Source organism: Cebus imitator, unplaced genomic scaffold (assembly GCF_001604975.1).
Source record: "Cebus imitator isolate Cc_AM_T3 unplaced genomic scaffold, Cebus_imitator-1.0 Scaffold295, whole genome shotgun sequence".
NCBI classification, from domain to species: domain Eukaryota; kingdom Metazoa; phylum Chordata; class Mammalia; order Primates; family Cebidae; genus Cebus; species Cebus imitator.
This window is the reverse complement of record NW_016107610.1, coordinates 2,067,135-2,087,598: the sequence shown is the minus strand read 5'-3', so window position 1 is coordinate 2,087,598 and position 20,464 is coordinate 2,067,135. Positions and strand designations below refer to the sequence as shown.

General features: G+C 44.6%; 1 protein-coding gene and 1 pseudogene across 2 annotated transcripts in view; one reads left to right on the top strand and one right to left on the bottom strand.

Annotated features, from left to right (window-relative positions):
* The window catches only part of LOC108285239, a 29,566-nt pseudogene extending 11,961 nt beyond the window's left edge, over positions 1-17,605 (top strand). The window contains exon 3 of the transcript XR_001817521.2: positions 16,033-17,605. The product of XR_001817521.2 is annotated as a polycomb group RING finger protein 5-like (transcript). The remainder of the gene's footprint in view (positions 1-16,032) is intronic.
* FSD2 (fibronectin type III and SPRY domain containing 2) overlaps positions 1-20,464 on the bottom strand; it is a 54,830-nt gene that overhangs the window by 3,073 nt on the left and 31,293 nt on the right. Inside the window, exons 7-12 of the mRNA XM_017502268.2 lie at positions 14,802-14,957; positions 12,780-12,914; positions 11,903-12,053; positions 8,671-8,804; positions 6,132-6,264; positions 1,569-1,745 (exon numbers count right to left, since the gene is read on the bottom strand). Of these exons, the coding sequence (XP_017357757.1) occupies positions 1,569-1,745; positions 6,132-6,264; positions 8,671-8,804; positions 11,903-12,053; positions 12,780-12,914; positions 14,802-14,957 (886 nt within the window). The remainder of the gene's footprint in view (positions 1-1,568; positions 1,746-6,131; positions 6,265-8,670; positions 8,805-11,902; positions 12,054-12,779; positions 12,915-14,801; positions 14,958-20,464) is intronic.

The following is a 20,464-nucleotide window of genomic DNA, read 5'->3' as shown; positions in this document are numbered from 1 at the left end:
TTTGTATTTTTAGTAGAGACGGGGTTTCTCCATGTTGGTCAGGCTGGTCTCGAACTCTTGACCTCAGGTGATCTGCCTGCCTTGGCCTCCCAAAGTGCTAGAATTACAGGTGTGAGCCACTGCGCCTGGCCTAGGCTTTCTCAGTTTTACTCTGTCCCTTGTTCTTGCCTTTCTAAAGAAGAGACTTCGATTTTTAGTCTTAGTTCAGGCAGAATCCGCATATAAAGTATCTCCCTCAGTGTATAGTAATTCTTGCATTCCCCAAACTGGGTCTGAGGTTTAGTAGAGCTCATTAGAGTCCCCATCTATTATCCGGGGGAAGTTGGTCTTCCCACTTATGCTTGGGCATGACATGTAATGTGTAAATAACCATGATAAAGGATCATGGACAGAGAACACTGGATAAACATTAATAGGATTCATCAAACCAAAGAGGGTCAGAGGCCCCACTTTATAAGGGGTGATGGGAAAGCAGTGTGGGTTCTTTTGTTTTTTGGTTTTTGACCTGAAGGAAGGCTGTAACCATGGCCTTCTCAATCTGAAAGTTTATTCATTGGCCTGGGCTTCATGAGACTTTCTTCCCACTAAAGGGAACTACTCCCTGTGTAAAGACAGAGTGCCCAGCGCAGGAACAAACCAGAATTAGCCATAACCACTAAGCCTCTTGCCCAGATTTACTTAAAAAGATGGAACGGGGGCTTCAAAGCAAACTGTACTGGCTTAATAGTAAAGATGAATAGAAATGAAAAAATCAATCACTTGAGTGGTTAGGAATGCAGTCTTTGGAGCCAGACTGCTTGAGTTTGAATCCAAGCTCCAAATCCGTGTCGTTTGGATGATCTAATTGCTGTGATGTGTGGTCTTCTTTCTTTTATTCTTTCGTTTTTGTTTTTGTGTTTTTAGAGACAGGGTCTTACTATATTGCCCAGGCTGGCCTTGAAGTCCAGGGCTCAAACGATCCTCCCATGCCACTGTAACCAGCATTTTGATTTTTAAAATGAGATAATAGGCCGGGCGTGGTGGCTCAAGCCTGTAATCCCAGCACTTTGGGAGGCCGAGGCGGGTGGATCACGAGGTCAAGAGATCAAGACCATCCTGGNAAAACTACAAAAAATTAGCTGGGCATGGTGGCACATGCCTGTAATCCCAGCTACTCAGGAGGCTGAGGCAGGAGAATTGCCTGAACCCAGGAGGCGGAGGTTGCAGTGAGCCGAGATCGTGCCATTGCACTCCAGCCTGGGTAACAAGAGCGAAACTCTGTCCCAAAGAAAAAAACAAACAAACAAACAAAAAAAAATGAGATAATACACTCATGAGAAGTAAATGAGATAATGCATGTAAGAACACTTGGCACATAATTCTCCATAAATATTAGCTATTTTTAATTTAGAGAAAAGCTGCTCTTTCTCCTTTTACTTGGGCTTTAGGGAAAGTGGCTGGCAGCAACTTTTGAAATATCTTAGAATATTTGTAAAACAAATGTGAGTCTTAATTATTGCTAGTGAAAAGATCTTGCTGTAATCTTTCAAAAGCAAATTTTAATCATGAGTATCCAGATTTTACTTTACCTTGATGATGTAAATGTGTGCCTCATGCACCAGGAGAGGCAGTTTGCTCCCAGATCCTCCTGTTTAGGGACATCTTCAAAGGCCACACCAACTGTGTAGTCCAAATGCTCATTCACCTCCACCTCCCAATAATGGTGCCCTTGGACTGGAATTAGATTTCCCATGACAGCAACACACCTGGTTTTAGAAAGCAGAAGCATGTGTGATTTAGGGTTCCCAAGCCTGGCTGTGCAGGTCAGTGACGCCAGCTGCTGGGATCAATCAGTCAGTGGTCTACGAAGGTGGAGGAGGTAGGTGCTTCTGGACACTTGTAAAGCACCCTTAGCTCTCAAAGCTCATTGGGCTGATGCTGAAGATTAGAGATTATGATACTGCTTGGTAATGGAAAAGCAGGAGGCACTAAACCAACAACAAGCTTTGTTTGCCCTTTAAAATGTTTGGGACTTCTATAGAAAAAGGTTTGGCTCACTCGTTCATGAAGACAAGGGTTGAAAATACACAACGCAGCACGGTCAAGGGAACCATAAGCTTGAAGTTCACCAGCACTTGCTTATGGTACAAAATGAACATGGAAGGTCTTTGAGGTAGCCATCATGTTAGGGATGACTCCTGATGGAAGACAAGAATTCAGGGGCCAGCCCAAGAAGACCAAGATAGCAGATTCCTCATAAATCATCAAAATCTACCTGCAAGGTTGCACTGGGAACAATTATACTGACAAAGGTTAGAGTTACATTTTGTTCTATACCAGTAAAGTATGAACAGAGGAAGGTTTTCAGTAAAAATCAAATTAGTATCTCCAAAGTGAATGTTCTGCCTTCTTCAGGAGACTCCTACATTAACCAAAATGTATGTGCCCCCAACATCCCTAGAAAGATTTGTTCAGTTTAAAATCTCTCTACTCTCAAACCCCAAGTTCTTACTGCCAAGCAAAGCTTTGGGAAGGAGGTTGCGTGTCAGCTTCTACTCAGTTACCTCATCTATAAAATGAGCCCGTCTCTGCTTCAAGCTCCAGACCCACATTTCCACCTGTTGTTTCAAATTCAGAATGTCCCAAAATGCAAATAGTCATATTCCCACCCCTCTTATCTACCAAAGTTTGGGGTGTAGTGGGGAGGGGCACATACTTCTCACATCTCCATTTTGGTTAATAGACTCATTATCTCATGGTGAAACCCCATCTTTAAGAAAAAAAAAAAAAAGACTCATTATCTGCCCAGTACCCATTGGCAGAAAACTAAGATGGGAATAATGCAGTAGCTACAAGCTTACCTTCTAGTTTAATCCCAACTTCAACCCTTAATAGCATTATACTCTTGGGCAAGTTACTTCTCTGTGTTTTAAGTTTTCTCATCCATCAACTGGGATTGATAATAGTACAGACCTCACAGGGCTGTTAGGATGATTGTATGAGATGAAATACATTTAGCACCTGGTAAGCATTCTATAAATATGGCAGTATGATAGTCCCTGTCTCATCTCCCTCTCTGTTGCCTTTTAAACAGGTGACCACCTAGACTCGTTGGTTTTATGCGCTCAACAGCTATTGACTCCACTGGCTCTTCTCACCCACCCTACTGTGTAGTCAGGTCTCCTCCAAAGTCTCCTCTCTGGTCTCTGTTTCCCATCTGCCTTTCCCTTTCCCTTTCCCTCTCCCTCTCCCTCTCCCTCCCCAGCTCACGTTCTACCATGCACTGGAATCTTCTGAAATGTAAGTCTGATCTCGTTCCCCTGCTTTAAATCCTCCAATAATTCTCATTACATAGAGGGTAAAATCCAAACTTGCTTTTTGTTCTGGACCTTCTCTGACTTTCCTGCCTCATCTTCCACCTCTTTTCATCATGGACCGTATACTGCAGACATACTAAATTCTTTATATTTCTCCAAACATGATTTTTCTGGCCTCTTTCATATGTATATGTACAAAGCAATTATCTGCCTTCTTGGCCTGGAGAACTCCTATTTATCCTTCATGTCTTTGTCCTTCCAAGTCTTTGTCCTTGGGGCTTCTACAATGCTTTGTCCATAAATCTGCCTTACCTTTAGTATGTGTGCCATTTGCACGGATGTCTCCCCCACTTGGATCTGAGTCTTAGGTGAGCAGGGACTGTATCTTCATCTCTTTCTCCCCGAGGAGAGCATGATGTTTCACCGGGTAACAGATATACTGGCAACAGGCTATTAAAATAGGACTCTCTCACCCAGCTTGGCTGGATCCCCAAAAGCCAAGAACCAAACGACAGGTGTAAAGAACTCCTGTATTTCATGGTGAGATGCTAGAAGTAGACCTCCTAGGCAGAAGTTTAGAAGGAGAGAGCCAAAAACTGGGTTCACAGCTTTTCAGTGCAAAACCAAAGGGCTGAAGCTGAAGATGCTGGAGGCTTTGTCTGCCCTGAGAGCTTTTTTATTTACACACAGAGTGAGTAGCGGTGGCCTCATCTAAGATTGTGTGTTTTTCCAGGACCAGGTGTGACTGGAAACCACCACAGGGATGCTGTCTTAGTGCTGTTTTTGAGGTGGTCCTGTCCAAGAGGGCTTCCTGTGAAGGTCAAGGAGACCTCAGCAGAAAGATGCTAGAGTTGTGTTGGATGCAAAGGTTGAAGTGTAATGAGGCACCCCTGGAGGGAGGGGGACTGCCTGGGGCCCACAGCTGCTGTCAGAGGGGCCTGTGACAATGCTCATGAGAGTAGCTTTAAACGTTGCTTTGGTGCTAGTCAGGCAAAACCTTTATTGCTTCTTACTCATGTCTACACCTGCACAAACCTGGGTTGAAAAGGCAGAGGAGGAAAGAACAAAATCATTTTCCTCTCCACCTGCTAGTTCACACTAACACTTGCATATAGTAGGTGCTTAACCCATGTGCAGTAAAAAGGCCAGCAGGAAGCCAGGGTCAGAGGAAGAGCCAGCTGAGGGGACTATTCAGGACCCAGGTAGCGGGGCTGGATAGTTTCCCTCAGTGGGCCTTCCAACCCTAATAGGAGAGCCATTTTGCTTTTTTCGAAGATCCTCTTGACTCTAAAATCAACCTACCAAGAACTATTTGCCTTGGATACCAGGAAGCTGAGAGGCCTTATTTACGTTTAATCGTAGAAACTGAATTAGCCCTTGAAGTTAACCTGTGTCCTTTCTTTTTAACCATTGCTTTGATTTTTCTATTTCAGCATTTTATATTTGGCTCTTATTTTGTCTGTTAAGTCTTTGGAAAGAAGTAAGGAATATATAAGTAATTTCAACATGTGTTGTGTACTAAGTTCTAGAAATAACTGGAGAGCCAGCCAGCCTCTTTGGTGGGCCACCCCGCCCACAGATCATGCACCAGCGCAATGATGGTTTCCCCTAACTTTGGAACAGACTCACTGCATGGCCAGTTTTCCATCAGGAGTTTTGCTGTAAGGAACCACAGTGCAGGAGAAAGAACACTGGGCTAATCGTTGGGAGACCTGGGTCCTTGTTTCTGTTCTACCACTACCCCACAGCATGACCCCTGAGAGGCAGAATAGGGTCTGGGGGCAGAGAACCTAAGGACTTATAGAACTAAATTAAATGGAAAAACCCCAACCTTCTAAGTCCAAGTCAATAACTTTGTACTTCAGCTATGGCAGGAAACATCCTCTTCATTTGCATAGAGTGTATACCGAATAAATGACTTTGTAACTTCAATTTAGCCTCTTCATCTACATAGGGTGTACACCATGTAACTGGTGGAAACCTCTAGAGGATGTTTAAACCCCAGAAAATTCTGTAAACCGGCCATCGAGCCGCTTGCTTGGCCCGCTTCCTCCTTGTGGAGTGTGCTTTCATTTTCAATAAATCTCTGCTCTTGTTACTTCATTATTTCTTTTTTTTTTTTTTTTTTTTTTTTTTTTTTTTTTTTTTTTTTTTTTTTTTTTTTTTTTTTTTTTTTTTTTTTTTTTTTTAGTCTCACTGTGTCACCAGGGCTGGAGTGCAGTGGTGCCATCTCTGCCTCCTGGGTTCCAGCTATTCTTCTGCCTTAGCCTCCCAAGTAGCTGGGATTACAGGTGCAGGTCACCATGCCAAGCTCATTTTTGTATTTTTAGTGGAGACAGGGTTTCAGCACATTGGCCAGGCTGGTCTCAAACTCCTGATCTCAGGTGATCTGCCTGCCTCGGCCTCCCAAAGTGCTGTGATTACAGGCGTGAGCCACTGCGCCCAGCCGCTTTCCTTGCTTTGTTTGTGTGTTTTGTCCAATTCTTTGTTCAGAACGCTAAGAACCTGGACATCCTCCGCTTGTAATACCTGTCCTACCCTCATGACCTCTGGCTGCTGCAGCTCTGGTAGCCTAGGACCCGGGGATCATTCCTCCCAGGAGCCCGCACTCTCCCTGGACCTTGCCCTTCCAAAGGGCTCTTCTGCCCTCACCTGCCTGACCTCTTTTGCCCACACTCCTCTGGGTCCCCTCCCCACTAGGCTCCTCCCTCCTCACTCATTTCTGGAATTCCTTTTCCCTTGAGGCTGCCTCCGTGCCATATTCAGATTTGACCTGAATAACAGTGCACATTTGGGAAGTTCACAGAATGCCCTTGTGAGCTGTTGACAAAGTACCTGGTGAAGTGGGTGTCGCTGGGTGGTGGCTCCCTGGTGGGGGTACTCCTTTCACTTCGTAGGATCGTAAGTCCATCTTGAGAAATTGTCAGCCAGGGATGGCAGGTGTCCTTGTTTAGGCGAAAATAGCTTCCTGTGGGAGGAGGAACACACAGAAGACCCGCAGTTAATCCCTTGCTTTCTCCACTGAGGGGAGGGGGTGTTGTGACCTTAGCTTCCTGTAGGACACACTTAAGCCTGGACCTGGCCTAGTAATAGCCGTCCCCTTAACAAGGATGGCAGTTAACACCAACTGGGGAGTCTTGTGTGCCTGGTATCTCCTTCGATCCTCACAACTACCCTTAGAAACAGGTGTTACCATTTCCATTTTGTAGATGAGAAAACGGAGGCAGAGTGGTTAAGAAATCAGCTGGCAAATGATAGAACTGAAACTGACCCCCAAGCCTTTCTGATTCCACAGGCTGTGTTCTTCACCTCTAGCTGTAATGCCTGTATATGGATAATAATTTCTAACCTATTTGCCAAAGGACAGAGGAATTGAGGGACTTCTTAATGATTCATTTGATTTGCAGTTAGCAGTAGGGGAGAAGGAAGTAGATTAGAGTCATCCCCAAATCATGATTAAAACAAAGACCATCAAAAAGTGGCACAGGATAGCTGTGTGTGCTGTTGCAAGCCTGTATTCTCAGCCACACTGGAGGCTGAGGTGGGATCTCTAGGCTGAGGCAGGAGGATTGCTGGAGGCCAAGAGTTCTGGGCTATACTGTGCAATGTGGACGGCGTGTCTGCCCTAAGTTCCCTGTCAATATGTTCACCTCCTGGGAGCAGGGGACCACTAAGTTACCTAAGCAGGGGTGAACTGGCTCTAGCTAGAAACAAAGCAGGTCAAAACTCATGCTGATTGGTAGTGGGATCATGCCTGTGAATAGCCACAGCACTCTGGCCTAGGCAATACAGCCAGCCTGTTCCTTAAAAAAAAAAAAAAAAAAGTGGCCCTTGATCTGATAAATAATTATCTGGTTAAAAAATACCTGTTTTTAAGAACATAGTAACTCATTCTCCATTATTGTCTCTTAGTCAAGGTCTTAAGTTCCCATTCTCTCACTTCTTACTGTCTCAATCCCTAGTTCAAACATCACCATCAAGCTGTTCACAATTATTTTCACAATGTGATGCTGCTGGAAAATTCACTTGCCATATGAGCTGATATGAAGGGGAGGCATGTTCCCACCTTGCAACTAACACAACGCATGACACTTACTGCCTACTCCCTAGTCCCAAGCAAGGATCAGTTTTGAATACATACATACTTACATACATATATATATATATATTTCTCTGATTCCCATTTATTTACATTTCTGATAAATACTCTCAAAAAATTATTTGGCTGGGTGCTGTGGCTCGTGCTTGTAATCCCAGCAGTTTGGGAGGCTGATGTGGGTGGATCCCTTGAATCCGGGAGTTCAAGACCAGCCTGGCAACGTGGCGAAACCTTGTCTCTATAAAAATTTTTAAAAAATAATTAGCCAGTTGTGGTGGTGAACACCTGTAGTCCCTAAGCCTAAGGAGGCTTAGGTGGGAGGATCACTTGAGCCTGAGAGGTGGATGCTACAGTAAGCTGAGATTGCACCATTGTACTTCAGCCTGGGTGACTAAGTGAGGCCCTGTCTGAAAAAACAAAAAACAAAAATTACTTGAGAGCTGGGTGTGGTGGGGTGCACCTGTATTCCCAGCTACTTGGGAGGCTGGGGCAGGAGGATTGCTTGAGCCCAGGAGGCTGAGGCTGCAGTACACTATGATGGTGTCTCAGAATAGCTACTGCACTGCAGCCAAGGCAACTAGACTCCATCTCTGAACAAAATTATTTGAATAAACAAATTCAGAGACTTCTGAGTAATCAAGAATTGGCTGTACTCTATCAATCCGTGCCGGGACAACAGATGTGTAGAATGTTTCTGGTGATGCCTCTGCTAACTTAAGATTTGGACATGAGATGTCATGGTTCCGTGGTGTGATATGGCAGGTGAGAAGGGAGAAGAAGCTGCAGTAGGGTATGTGAGCACCCACTAGGGCCAGGCAGATAGGAGGAGGCTGGTCAGCCAGATCTAAGTTGCCCTCTGAATGGAGAGATGCTTGGGTTGACAGTAGGAACAGGAAGGTGAGCCACGACCTATGGCGTTTTCTGGGAATTTCATAAAGACCCCATCCCACACATAATGTGTGAGATATAATATGACATGTTTGGGCTACTCAGGTCTGGTGTGACCAGCCTCTGGTTCAGCAGAGGGACATTGAGAAAAGCCTTGAGTTCTAATGTCTGCCCAGCTACCAAATTACTATGTGACTTGGGCCTTCAGTCTCTTCATCTGTCAAATGGGACCACAAGGTTATCATCCCTGAACTCCTTCTGGCCTGACTTGCCATGTGTCTGTATCTGTGCGTATTCATCAGCTTCCCAGCGAAGTCACAGCAGCACTGGGTCTGCCACAGAGTGGCCACTTTGGGTCTCAGAGACTGCGTGACCTGGGGCACAGACCTATGGTGTGGACTGTAGCGGGCTTGCTCCTCACGCTGGGGCCCCCCATGTTGAGGGCTCGCACATAGATAATGTAGCTCTGTCCCGGCTGCAGCTGCACCAGAGATTCACAAGTTGGGATGCCCACAACAGACCTGTACAAGGAAGCAGAGCTGCAGTCAGAATGGGGCCAGGACACCCGGGCCCAAGCACCAAGCATCCCTTTCAAAGCTGGGAGGTGTAACTCACTCTTACACCCCTGTCCTCTGACTCAACAGCAGCACAGCCAGGAGTGTTGACTCCCCCTCCATATTCCCTCCCACAGACTCTGGTCTGCTTTTCTCACTTCGTTGCTACTTCTTGTGTTGTGGCTGTCTCCCCTCCAAGCCCCTCATTCTGGTTTCCCAGGCACCCAGCACCACAGTTCGCATATGGCTAACACTGCATCATGGAGCATGCATGCAGAAGAATCCAGCGTGTCTCCATCCGTCTGTTCGGGTCATAACGTCTCTGAGATCAGGGCTGAGTGCCACTATTCTTAGTACAGTACTGGGCCCACAGGGCCTTCAGTTCAGCCGGATGCGGTGGCTCACACCTGTTATTCCAGCACTTTGGGGGGCAGAGGTGGGAGGTCACTTGAGGTCAGGAGTTTGAGACCAGCCTAGCCTACATGGTGAAACTCTGTCTCTACTGAAAATACAAAAATTAGCTGAGTGTAGTAGCAGGTGCCTGTAATCCCAGCTACTCAGCAGGCTGAGGCAGGAGAATCGCTTGATCCTGGGATGTGGAGGTTGCAGTGAGCCAAGATCATACCACTGTACTCCAGCCTGGGTGGCAGAGTCAGACTTCTCAAAAAAAAAAAAAAAAAAAAAAAAAAAAAAAAAAATGCTGGGCATGGTGGCTCATGCCTGTAATTCCAGTACTTTGGGAAGCTGAGGCAAGTGAATTACCTCAGGTCAGGAGTTCGAGACCAGCCTGGGCAACATGGCAAAACCCTGTCTCTACTAAAAATACAAAAATAGCCAGGCATGGTGGTGGGTGCCTGTAATCCCAGCTACTTGGGAGGCTGAGGCAGGAGAATTGCCTGAACCTGGGAGTCAGAGGTTGCAGTGAGCCAAGATCATCATGTCGCTGCACTCCAGCCTGGACAACAGAGCAAGACTCTCTCAAAAAAAAAAAAAGGCCCTTGATTCATGTTCATAAACAAACAATTCTGACTAGAGCTGAAAGGGTTAACTATATTAACCCCCTGAGAACAGCTGCCTATTGGAAATAATCCAATTTATTTAAATTGTACTATACAGAACTACAAGCCCATAATTCCCACTGTCTATATTGCTGCGGTTGCCAACCCCATTTCAGTCCAGTGGGCAAGAGAAATCTTTAGGATGATGCCCATTTACCAATACAACACCCTCACCCAGATGAGGCCAGGCTGTCCAGGTTATCTTCAGCCTGCAGCTCTGGGCCAGAGAGGCACTTTTACTTATGCAATCAATAAATATTAACTAAACTCCTTAGATTTCAGGCACTGTATGCCGTAGCCCTGGCAAAACCCAAACGTATTTCCTGCCCTCATAGGGCTTATAGTTTAGATGGGAAGAGAGGTATTAGGCAATCACTGGAAGGAATGTAAGATGGTAACCATGACAAAGTGACAGTGTGCTATAGTGTATAGTGGCGGGGGAGGGATGGCTTTTGAGCTGAGCTCTGAAGAATGCTGAAGAGGTAACTAGATGAAAAAGGGACAGAGGGGTCTCCTACACAAGAGAAGCATGTGCCAAGGCCACACTTGTGGCAGGAAGGAACACAAAAAGTAGGAGGAACTGAAACGTGTCCAGTGTGGCGGGAGCTTGAGAGGGAGGAGAGCTGGTACAGGAGGAGCTGGAGAGGCAGGAAGTGGCCAGAGCCTGTGAAGGACCTTTGCCTTTTCTTCAGCAGTGGGCCCCCATGATTGGATTTGTATTGGAAGAATATGCACCACCTCTCAGGTTACTGACCAGCCCTCTGATGACCTCATCATTGTGAGTTGGTCCCAGGTGTCAAGTGCTCCTAAAGCATCAACATCAATTGCAAAGGAAACCTGAACCGTTAGGATGGCCAGAACCACTGAACACCCTGAGTATCTCCAGAGTGGATTACCAAGATCAGCCTGCATGTGGCTGTGGACAAGCAGATTCCACCTAGAACAGATGGATGGGTGGCATATGGCCACATTTCAAGCCTGACATTTAGCACAGAAGAATCTGCCTCCCTAACAGTTGACACCAGCCCTTGTTCATTTCTCCAGCTCCAGGTCAGTGCACCCCTGTGCTCCATAGCAGGGGAGCCCCTGGTCCTGGTGGCTGCTGCTGGCCTACCTGGCTGGTTCACCCCTTTTCACAAACTTCTGTAAACCAGAGGTAAATCCATGCCTCCTCCATCGTAGGCTGCTGTGAACTCATAGGTTCTTTGAGCTCTTGTGGTCACTGAGCCCAACCCTTATCAATTTGTGAACCCCTCCAACTCTCTGAGAATGAGGGGTGAGCATGAGCTTCCAGACAGTCTTCTATGGTAGATGAAATGTTCTTTGTACATTGAGCTCCAGTCTCTTGTTTTCACCTTATGGCTTTTACTCTCTCCTCTCTGAATTCCAGCTAGGTGGGTCTTTTAGTTCCTCCAGCAGATGAAGCTCACTCCTGCCCAGGGCTTGTGTCCATACAGCCCCCTCTCCCCGGAGCACCCCTGCATTCACTGTTTTTTGGGGCTCAGTCTTTCCCGTCTGTTCAGGTCTCAGTTTAAACATGTTCTTATCCAAAGCGGATCCTCACCTCCAGCACCATTCTCTGTTTTATTACACTTCTTTTTCCTTCCTAGCACTGCATATTTTACACATTGGTTAGTTTTCTTGCCTTTTGTCTATTTCCCCACCAGGCTGTCAGCCCCAGTAGGGCAGGACGTTTGTCCATCTAGTTTCCAGTGCCTTGCCCAGGACCTGGCACCACCCAGGCACTCAATGCTTGTTGAATGAATAAATGGGAAACCTTGCTTGAGCTAAAAAACAACAAAACCTGAGGTGCAGCCAACTTATTCATACATCATTTACCTGGAGTAACAGCATTCCAGCTGCTTCTCGTGAAGACTAAGCAAGCAAAAATTGAGATTCCTTGTATCAAAATGACAACCTTCTCTCCAGACTACATATACTTCCTAAGCCACGTCACTGTGTCAGGTGTCAGGGCTCTCATGCCCCACAAATGCCCTTATGACTCACTCAGTTACGCCTGAGGCTTCTGGACTTTCAGCCTGGGTCAGCTCCACAGTGTATGAGTCCACAGGATTCAGGTTCCCAGACTCCCAGCAAATGAGCACAGCCTCTTCACAGCTCCTTATCTCTTTGGTTTTTATAATGGGGGGAGAAGGCGCTAAATGTGGGAGAAAGGGAGAGATGAACCACTGCTGTGTTCATTTCCAGCCATTTGGTTCAGAGCCAAGGACAAACATCACAGCCACCTTCTTCCTCCCACAAAAGAAATTAAGTGCAATAAGCAAACCAGGAAATCCCTTCCAGATGTTTCTGGAGTAGAAGATGGTTGCAAGGTTCAAATGTCAGTGTGACCGAGAATAGGAGTTTTTTATATTTTGAGACCAACCATCAGAAAAGATCACTGTCGGTTGGGCATGGTGGCTCACACCTGTAATCCCAGCACTTTGGTAGGCCAAGGCAGGCGGATCACTTGAGGTCAGGAATTCGAGACTAGCCTGGCCAACATGGTGAAACAGCGTCTCTACTTTAAAAAAAAAAAAAAGAAAAAAAATCAGCCAGGTGTGGTGACAGATGCCTGTAATCCCAGCTACTTGGGAGGCTGAGGCAGGAGAATCACTTGAACCTGGGAGGCAGAGGTTGCAGTGAGCTGAGATCACACCACTGCACTCCAGCCTAGGTAGAACTCCGTCTCTAAAAAAAGGGAAAAGAAAATGTCACTGTCAAACTAGGCATGTAGATTTGGTGTATTAAATAAAAGAAAAAAATATACACAGCTCTTCCTACCCTTCCAAATGAAATCAAGCAGGCTGCCATGTGTAGAAACCCATGACTCCTGTGTCCCCTTGAATGAAAGCCCTGCTATAGGCAATGAGTAGCCCATTACCTGTCACATACACTGCACGCTCGCTGGGGGGGCTTGGGCCAGCCCTGTTGTGAGCTGTGACCCAAAATTCATACTGGGTATTTGGCACAAGGTCTGTCACTGAGCAGTACGTTTCTTTGATGGTCACTGTAAACTCTGAGGGAACAAAAGAGATAATAATTCAACCCTGAAAACTGGCCAAGTGGCCTCAAGTTCATTATGCCGAATCGCACTGTAGTAGATTACAAACCTAGCTGTAAATTCCTCCCATCCCGGTATGCACTCCCTCTGCAGCATGACTTGGCTGCTCCTTGCATTCAGAGCTTTCTTCCTTCTCTCTGCCCCTTGAAACTGGGCTTAGCTATGTGACTAGCTTTGGTCAATGGGCCAATGGCAAACGATGCAAACAAAGGTATGGGAAGTGCTGGTGCACAGGGGCTTGCCCTCTTGCTGCTGGGGATGCTTCCGCTACCATGTCAGCAAGGCCAAGCCAGCCTCCTGGAGGATGTGAGACCACAGGGAGAGACACCCCAGCTGCCCAAGTCCTGGCCATCCTACCTGAGGCAACAGTAAATGAGGCCATCCTAGACCAACCACCTCTACCCAAGGTAGGGGTCGTTCTGTTGTGAACCACCTTGAGTAGGGGTGGTCTTCTATTTCTGTGCATTGATTTGGTCATTGCACAGAATTATAAGAAATAATAAATGTTATTTTAAGCCACTAAGTTGTAGGGGGTGCGGAGGAGGATTGGTTTTGCAGCAAAAACTGACACAACTCCAGACTTCCCCAGAATCTTGAAAGGCAGTGATAACTCCTTAATTTACCTTCAGATGTCAGTTCCTTTATAGCAAAATGGTCAGTTTAAAAGATCTGATAGATTGCCATAACACAGCCCCAGTGCAATGGCTTCTGTGTATCTGCAGGGGATGCTGGCAGGGTTGATTTGTGGCAAAAGCTGGGATTAATGAAGTCTGACTTGCTAGTCCCCAACCTCCCTTTTCAAAGCGCCTCACCTCACTCCATGTCCTCTTTAGTCCTTATGCTGACCACCCTCACCCTCCCTCATCATCGCTTAAATTTACTCTTACTTTTCCCAAGAATTCCCCTTCTTTCCTGGGCAGAAACACCATCCTTAGCTTCTGGAACTCAGCCCTCCACCTGCATGGTCGGGTACAATGAGTGGAACTTGGGGCAGGATGCCTACACACCTGATTCACACGCTCATTCTGCCGTAACTCACTATGTCCTCACGGACTACTTTCCCTCTGAGTCTCAGTTTCCTCATCCATAAAATGGAGATCTCTAAGTGTCTTTCCAGCAATCCCATTCTGACCCCACATGCACAGGACAGGTGCTGTCAGGCTGGCCCTGATCCCTTGAAATCTTCAGATACTCAGCTGGGGCTCTTCTGCTATCTGACCCTCCCTCCTTAAAAGAGAACAGCTTATTGATTAGGGTGTGGCCCTACCCCAGCTGTAACCCCACACCAGCCAGTCCCATTTCCAGGGAAAAGGATGTTGGCCAAGAGCTGCTCACAGTGGAGGCTGGGGGCCATCCCAGGAGCTGGTCATCGCACCTGGGAATGTGGAGCTGGTCAGCAGCAGCCCTTCCACGTGACATCATGAGGTCTTCAGACGAATCCTCCAGTTTCTCCTGCAGCACAAGGCTGCTGTGAGAGGAGCCATCCTGACCCTCAGCTGCCAGGACAAGTTAGAATCCAGCCAGCCCAGCGGGGCCTCCTTGACAAGGGGTGTCCCTGGCCCCTCCTGCACACGGTGTAGCCAGAGACTCGTCTCAGGGACAACTCTGACTCAATGGCTGTAGGTACACTCCAGCCCCCTTTGCCTGGCCTCGCTGTCCTCCCGTCAGGCCCCAGGATGCCTTGCTAGCCCTTCCTGCCTGCCTACCTGCCTGCATCCCATCCTTGGCATGTATAGACCAACCCTGTCTCCACCGTCCCAACTGCCAGGAAGACAGGGCCCAGGCCCCTGTGGGGCCTGAACCGTTCCCATGAGCATGAGCATGTTCCTGGCAGAGCCTCACCTGCTTGGTCCTTCCCAGGTGAGCTGTCCTGCACTGGCCGGTAGGACAGCTGATAGCTCTCCACGGTGTCATCGGAGTATAAGCTCCAGCACACTCGGACTGAGGAACCTGTGGCTGAGTTAGGGGCTTGCGGATTTATGACTGGAGCAGAAGGAGCTAGGAAAAGAAAAGAAAAAAATAAAAGCCTCTAATAGAGGTGTGAGGTGACAGTGGCCCCTTTCCCATGACCATTGATCCCCCCAATGAATCCACACCCTTTGAGAATGAAAGAGGAAGCCCAGAGTAGACAAGGATGGGAACACAGAGCCTCTCAACCATGAGTCTGCAAAATACAACCAGTATATCTATTCTTGCTTTGACAAGTGCAGATGAGCTTAGAGAGCAGGGGTAGGTGATGGGGATTCAGCCCGGGGAATAGATTGTGAATCCTGCTCCAGGTTGTGGGCCCTCTGGCCCTTCCATGGCACCTAAAGAGGCAGGACAACCAGATCACAGCGCTGCTGCCTCAGCAGAGAGAAAGAAGCCTTCAACAAGGAGGATCTGCTTTTATTAATGGTGCAGAGAAGAGGCATTCAGGAACCATCTCCCACATTATAGTGAGAGAAGATTGGGGTGGCCCAGTTGTGCTTTTCAAAACCAACTTCTTTATAGTTCATTTACTAAGTTAATTCTTTTCTTCTCTGTAGGTGAGTACTTCTGTCTCTCCCAACCCCATACAATCTCACACACACAACCAAGAATAAGAACAAGTGGTATTTTTCCTCTAAAATTCTTCTTTTTCCTCTCTCTTTGAGACAAAGTCTCACTCTGTTTCCCAGGCTGGAGTGCAGTGGCATGATCTTGGCTCACTGCAGCCTCCATATCCTGGATTCAAGCGATTCTTATATCTCAGCCTCCAAAGTAGCTGGAACTACAGTCGCATGCCACCATACCCAGCTAATTTTTGTATTTTTAGTAGAGACAGGGTTTCGCCATGTTGGCCAGGCTGGTCTCGAACTCCTGACCTCAAGTGATTTGCCTGCCTCTGCCTCCCAAAGTGCTGGGATTACAGGTGTGAGCCACTGTGCCTGGCCCTTTCCTCCCTAATTCTTCTCCCATGGCAGCACCTCCCTCCATCCCAGGCTTTTAATATCCTTAGTTTCAAAAGTTGAAATTGATCAACCCATATAAAAGCCCAGCTGAGATTAAAGGAGTTGACTTAGCTTTGGCTTACCCTTTGCTTTCTGGTCAGGGGCTGAAAGATCCTAACGTGACAGGGGTGAGGAGGAAGACAAAGAACGTATATTCCCAATGACAAAGTCCAGAGTGCATAACAGATGCCCTGCTAGACACTGTCAAATACAGCTTCACCTGGAGATGCAGTGTAAGAAGTTGGATGGTTCTGGGAGCTTTTAACCCCTCAGGAAGCACTAGATGCAAGCAGGAAGGTGATGGTTTATGTGAGACCTGGACACAGGAAGGTGAAGAAAAATGTCACTGCTTCTTGAGCACAGATTTGGGCAATAGTGCCTTTCCTTCCCAGTGACTAAGCCTGATCATTTGGGCAGCACCATTCCTAGATGATGAAAAGAACCATCCAGTGGACCTCATAGCGCAGTGAGATTTCTCCTTGACCCAGTGATTTTAAGAATGTTTGCCAAGATCTATGATTAAAGATTTGCGGTGGGGACCGGCCGGGCTGTGGCGGGTCCTGTTTCTCTTTCACTTTACTTCACTCTGAGGCCAGCGCGCTGGCGGGTGAGGAGTGGCGGTGGTGGCGGCTGCTGGACGTGGGAAAGCACAACCACCAAAAGGAGTGCTGATCAACGATCTCATGATAAATCTGGATGCTGGTTCTCATGCCTCAGGACGTCCTACTGGGAGTGCCACGCCAGCTCCTGGGATCAGACTTTCATCTACTTAGGACTTCTCTTTGCCTGAACTACTAAAGCCAGTCCTAGCTAGCCGCGAATGGCTACCCAAAGCAAACACTTGGTGAAAGATTTTAATCTTTTCATTACCTGCTATATCTGTAAAGGGTATCTGATCAAGCCAACAACAATGACGGAATGCCTCCATACAGTCTGTAAGACTTGTGTTGTTCAGCACTTTGAAGATAGCAATGATTGCCCAAGGTGTGGCAACCAAGTTCATGAGACAAAGCCATTAGACATGTTGAGATTGGACAGTACATTAGAGGAAATTATGTTTAAGCTCGTCCCTGGACTACGAGAACAGGACTTGAGTGTGAATCTGAATTTTGGAAGAAAAATAAGCCTCAAGAAAATGGACAAGATGTTACTTCAAAAGTTGATAAACCGAAAGTAGATGAAGAAGGGGATGAAAATCAAGATTATCATAGAAGTGACCCACAAATTGCTATCTGTCTAGATTGTTTATGAAATAATGGACTGTTGGGGGACAGTGTAGTAAAGGGTTCAATGAAGAAATTCATTCGATGTTCTACACGTGTAACTGTTGAAACTATTACAAAATTTCTAAGTTTAAAACTAAAACTTCCAAGTTCTTATGAGTTGGTTGTGCTGTGCAATGGTGAAATTATGGGGAAGGATCATAATTGGAATTCATCTACATGACAAGATGGTGACTAAGAGGCGAAAACTTTCGGTGCTTGAACTGCTCAGCTCCGCAAGTCTGCTCTCAGGAGGGCCCTTTGTATCAGTCATACCCTGTGGTAGTGCAGTATCGACCAAGAATTGATTCCAGTTAGACGAAGGGGCCCAGACCTCACTGAGATGAATCCTGCACTATTTGTTTACTGGTCAACAGATTGCACAGTTAATGGTGTGTCAACTAGAGAACACAACCAGATTTTCAGCATGCAAATAAGGCCATTGTCTATCTCTAAATTGTCAATTGCATTCATGTTGTTTCTATTAAGAGCAAACCAAGTGCCATTCTGCTACTGAACCATCCACGTAAGGTATCTGCGTTGTCTCAAAGTGTGCAAGTCATGGTTAAAACCTGTTAGGTGTGCTGTCATGATTAAACCTTCTGAATATTTTGCTTGCCTGTTCCAAGATTGTTCTAATGTTTAATTACACTAGTAAAATGGCTCAATTTTTGTGATGTTGCAGATTTCACAAACTTACTATTTTATTCTTGTTTAAATAGCGTGCTGTACAAGAAACTAATAATTATATCTTGAAATTATTTCGTATGGAAATATATTTAGAAAAGTGGTTTTTGAGCCACTGTCTTGTTCTTGGTATAAGCTTTTCATGTGAAAAAAAGTTCATTCTTGAGTGTGCAAGTCCTTTTGCGAAGAATTCCAATTATTCTGTAACATTAGAGCCCAACATAATTGTAGACATTCTAAGCATCTGCCTGTGTAGTCTACCAATTGCACAAGGAAGGCACGTTAGCCCTCCAGATTGAAAATGTATGTGACCTCTTGAACTAAAGTTAGATTCCCAACCATTCAAAATGTTGGCAGCTGATCACATTTACTTCTGATAAAATTAATGTGAAAGTAAGGTTAATCTTCTTTCAGGATGCCTTGTGACAAGCAGGTGCTGCTTCATGAAATGTCATTGTATAGCCCATTTCATGTATCATTACACTGTTGCTGTTGTTTAACAAGTGCATTATTTCTCTTTTTAAATTGGCCTTAGGTATATGTCGTTGTGGCATGCAGAGGGTTATGATGAGTTTAAATATTAGGATTTTTAGAGCACATAACATCAGATATTTTATGGATTTCAAAAGTCTCAAAACAGTTGTAGATTAAAACTGTTAGTTACTGTTCACATTTCCAAACTATATGCATAAAATAGAATAAATGCAGTATAGAAGATAACTATGCTAACCAAAATTAATTGGTTAAGGGTATTTTATTTTAAATCCTGTAGTAATCAGGGAAATGGGATTATTGTTTTTTATATGAGTTCATTAAGATTAGAAATACAAGATGTCTTGTATTTTGCAGTTTTGTTAAGTCTTCCATTCATTTTAGGATTAGTCTGTAAGTCAAAGAAGGTCTTGTTACCTTAAGTTATACGAAAACTGTTATTTTAAACCTTTTAAAATTTACAGTTTTCAAAAAACTTATTTGGAGATTGCTTTGAAACAAGCTAAACTTTGAAACTTATAAAAAAATCTTGAAAGTTAGGAAAAATATTTGTTTTAGAAATATGACATGAGCACAATCTGTGTGTTACACACGTTTAGTTTTTATACTGTATATGTGGTAAATGTGCCACATTCTCCAGTAAAATGTATCAGAAATCAATGCCCTCTGAATTTCAAAATAATTCTTAGAAATAAGATATTGTACAACTATAGCAAACATATAAAATACAGCTAAATCTTAATACATATCACTATGTTTGAGTCAAAAAGTCTATTAAATTTTTCTGTTGTTCTAAATTTGGTGAAAAAGGTTATGGCAATACTTTCTTAACTTTGTTTTGTTAGATTGTTTTTATACTTGGAATGGCTCACAAGCAGAATTTAAAAGGCAGATTTTCGTTAACTATAAATGACTGAAAAAACTGAATTTACTATCTAGCTACAGAAATTATTTTTCTGTGCTGTGAAAGCCAGGTCTCAAACATCCCTAAGAACTTTGAAAAATTATTATAAATTTGTCACATCTAAGTCAGTGATTGAAATAGTGTTTTGCAAATAGAAGTTAATTTTAAGTAACTCAAAATGAATTGAGTACATTTTAAAAATCACTAGTGAGACTTTGATGTTTTGACCTCCCGCCCCAGCCAAAACTTAATGGCCATAAATGAATTTTATCTACAAAATCCCTTTAAATTTGATCGGTTGCCTTGTCATATGTAATTTCACTATTTTCCAAGGAAATATATAGGAAGCAATTATGAAACTGAGAATAGTTTTATATAGAATTCCTCTGTTTACTGATAATACATTAACATATTTATTGAAATGCAGTGGAATATGTACCAAAACATGTGAAAAGCTTACATAAAGAAGGGCATCAATTGTCATTTGGAGAAAGGTACATATTTTTCTGATGGTCCTAAGTGATATGGTATTACTACTAGAATCACAGATTTCTTCAACTGACTTCTTTTGGTATATTCACCTGCAGCTTTCTACAGATAGGACCTGCTTTCATGTCTAGTAATACCCTGTATCCCCTGTTAATTATCCCTTAAGTCAGGTTGTAGAATTTGCGAGAAACTAGGTATAGAAAAAATATACAGGCAACTTTTGTGGTTAGCTTTATAAATTTGGCGTGCTTATAAAGTGAATTCTTTGTATAAACTGTAGGAATGATCATCTGAATCTGTAAAATCAGAGAATAAAACTAAAAGTTTTCTTTAATCTGTTGTTTCTTAAGCAATAAACTGAAAGACCTTTACTTCAAAAAAAAAAAAAGATTTGCATTACAGTATGGTTTATAATAGTAAAAACAATTAGAAACACCCCAGTATCCAACAATTAAGGATTAAATAAACAAATGAAGGTATGTAGCCACTAAAGTGATGTTGTAGGAGAATTTATCAGGGTGAGAAAATATCTATCAAAATTGTTTTGCGAAAAAAAAGCAGATTACAAAACAGAATGACTCAATTTTTATAACAAAAATACTATGCAAGGAACAACCTAAAATGCTATACAAAACATTGTTTGCAATTATGTTGTTCAGTGTTGATGAGAGAGGGAGAGTAAGCAGTTGGAAGAAGAGA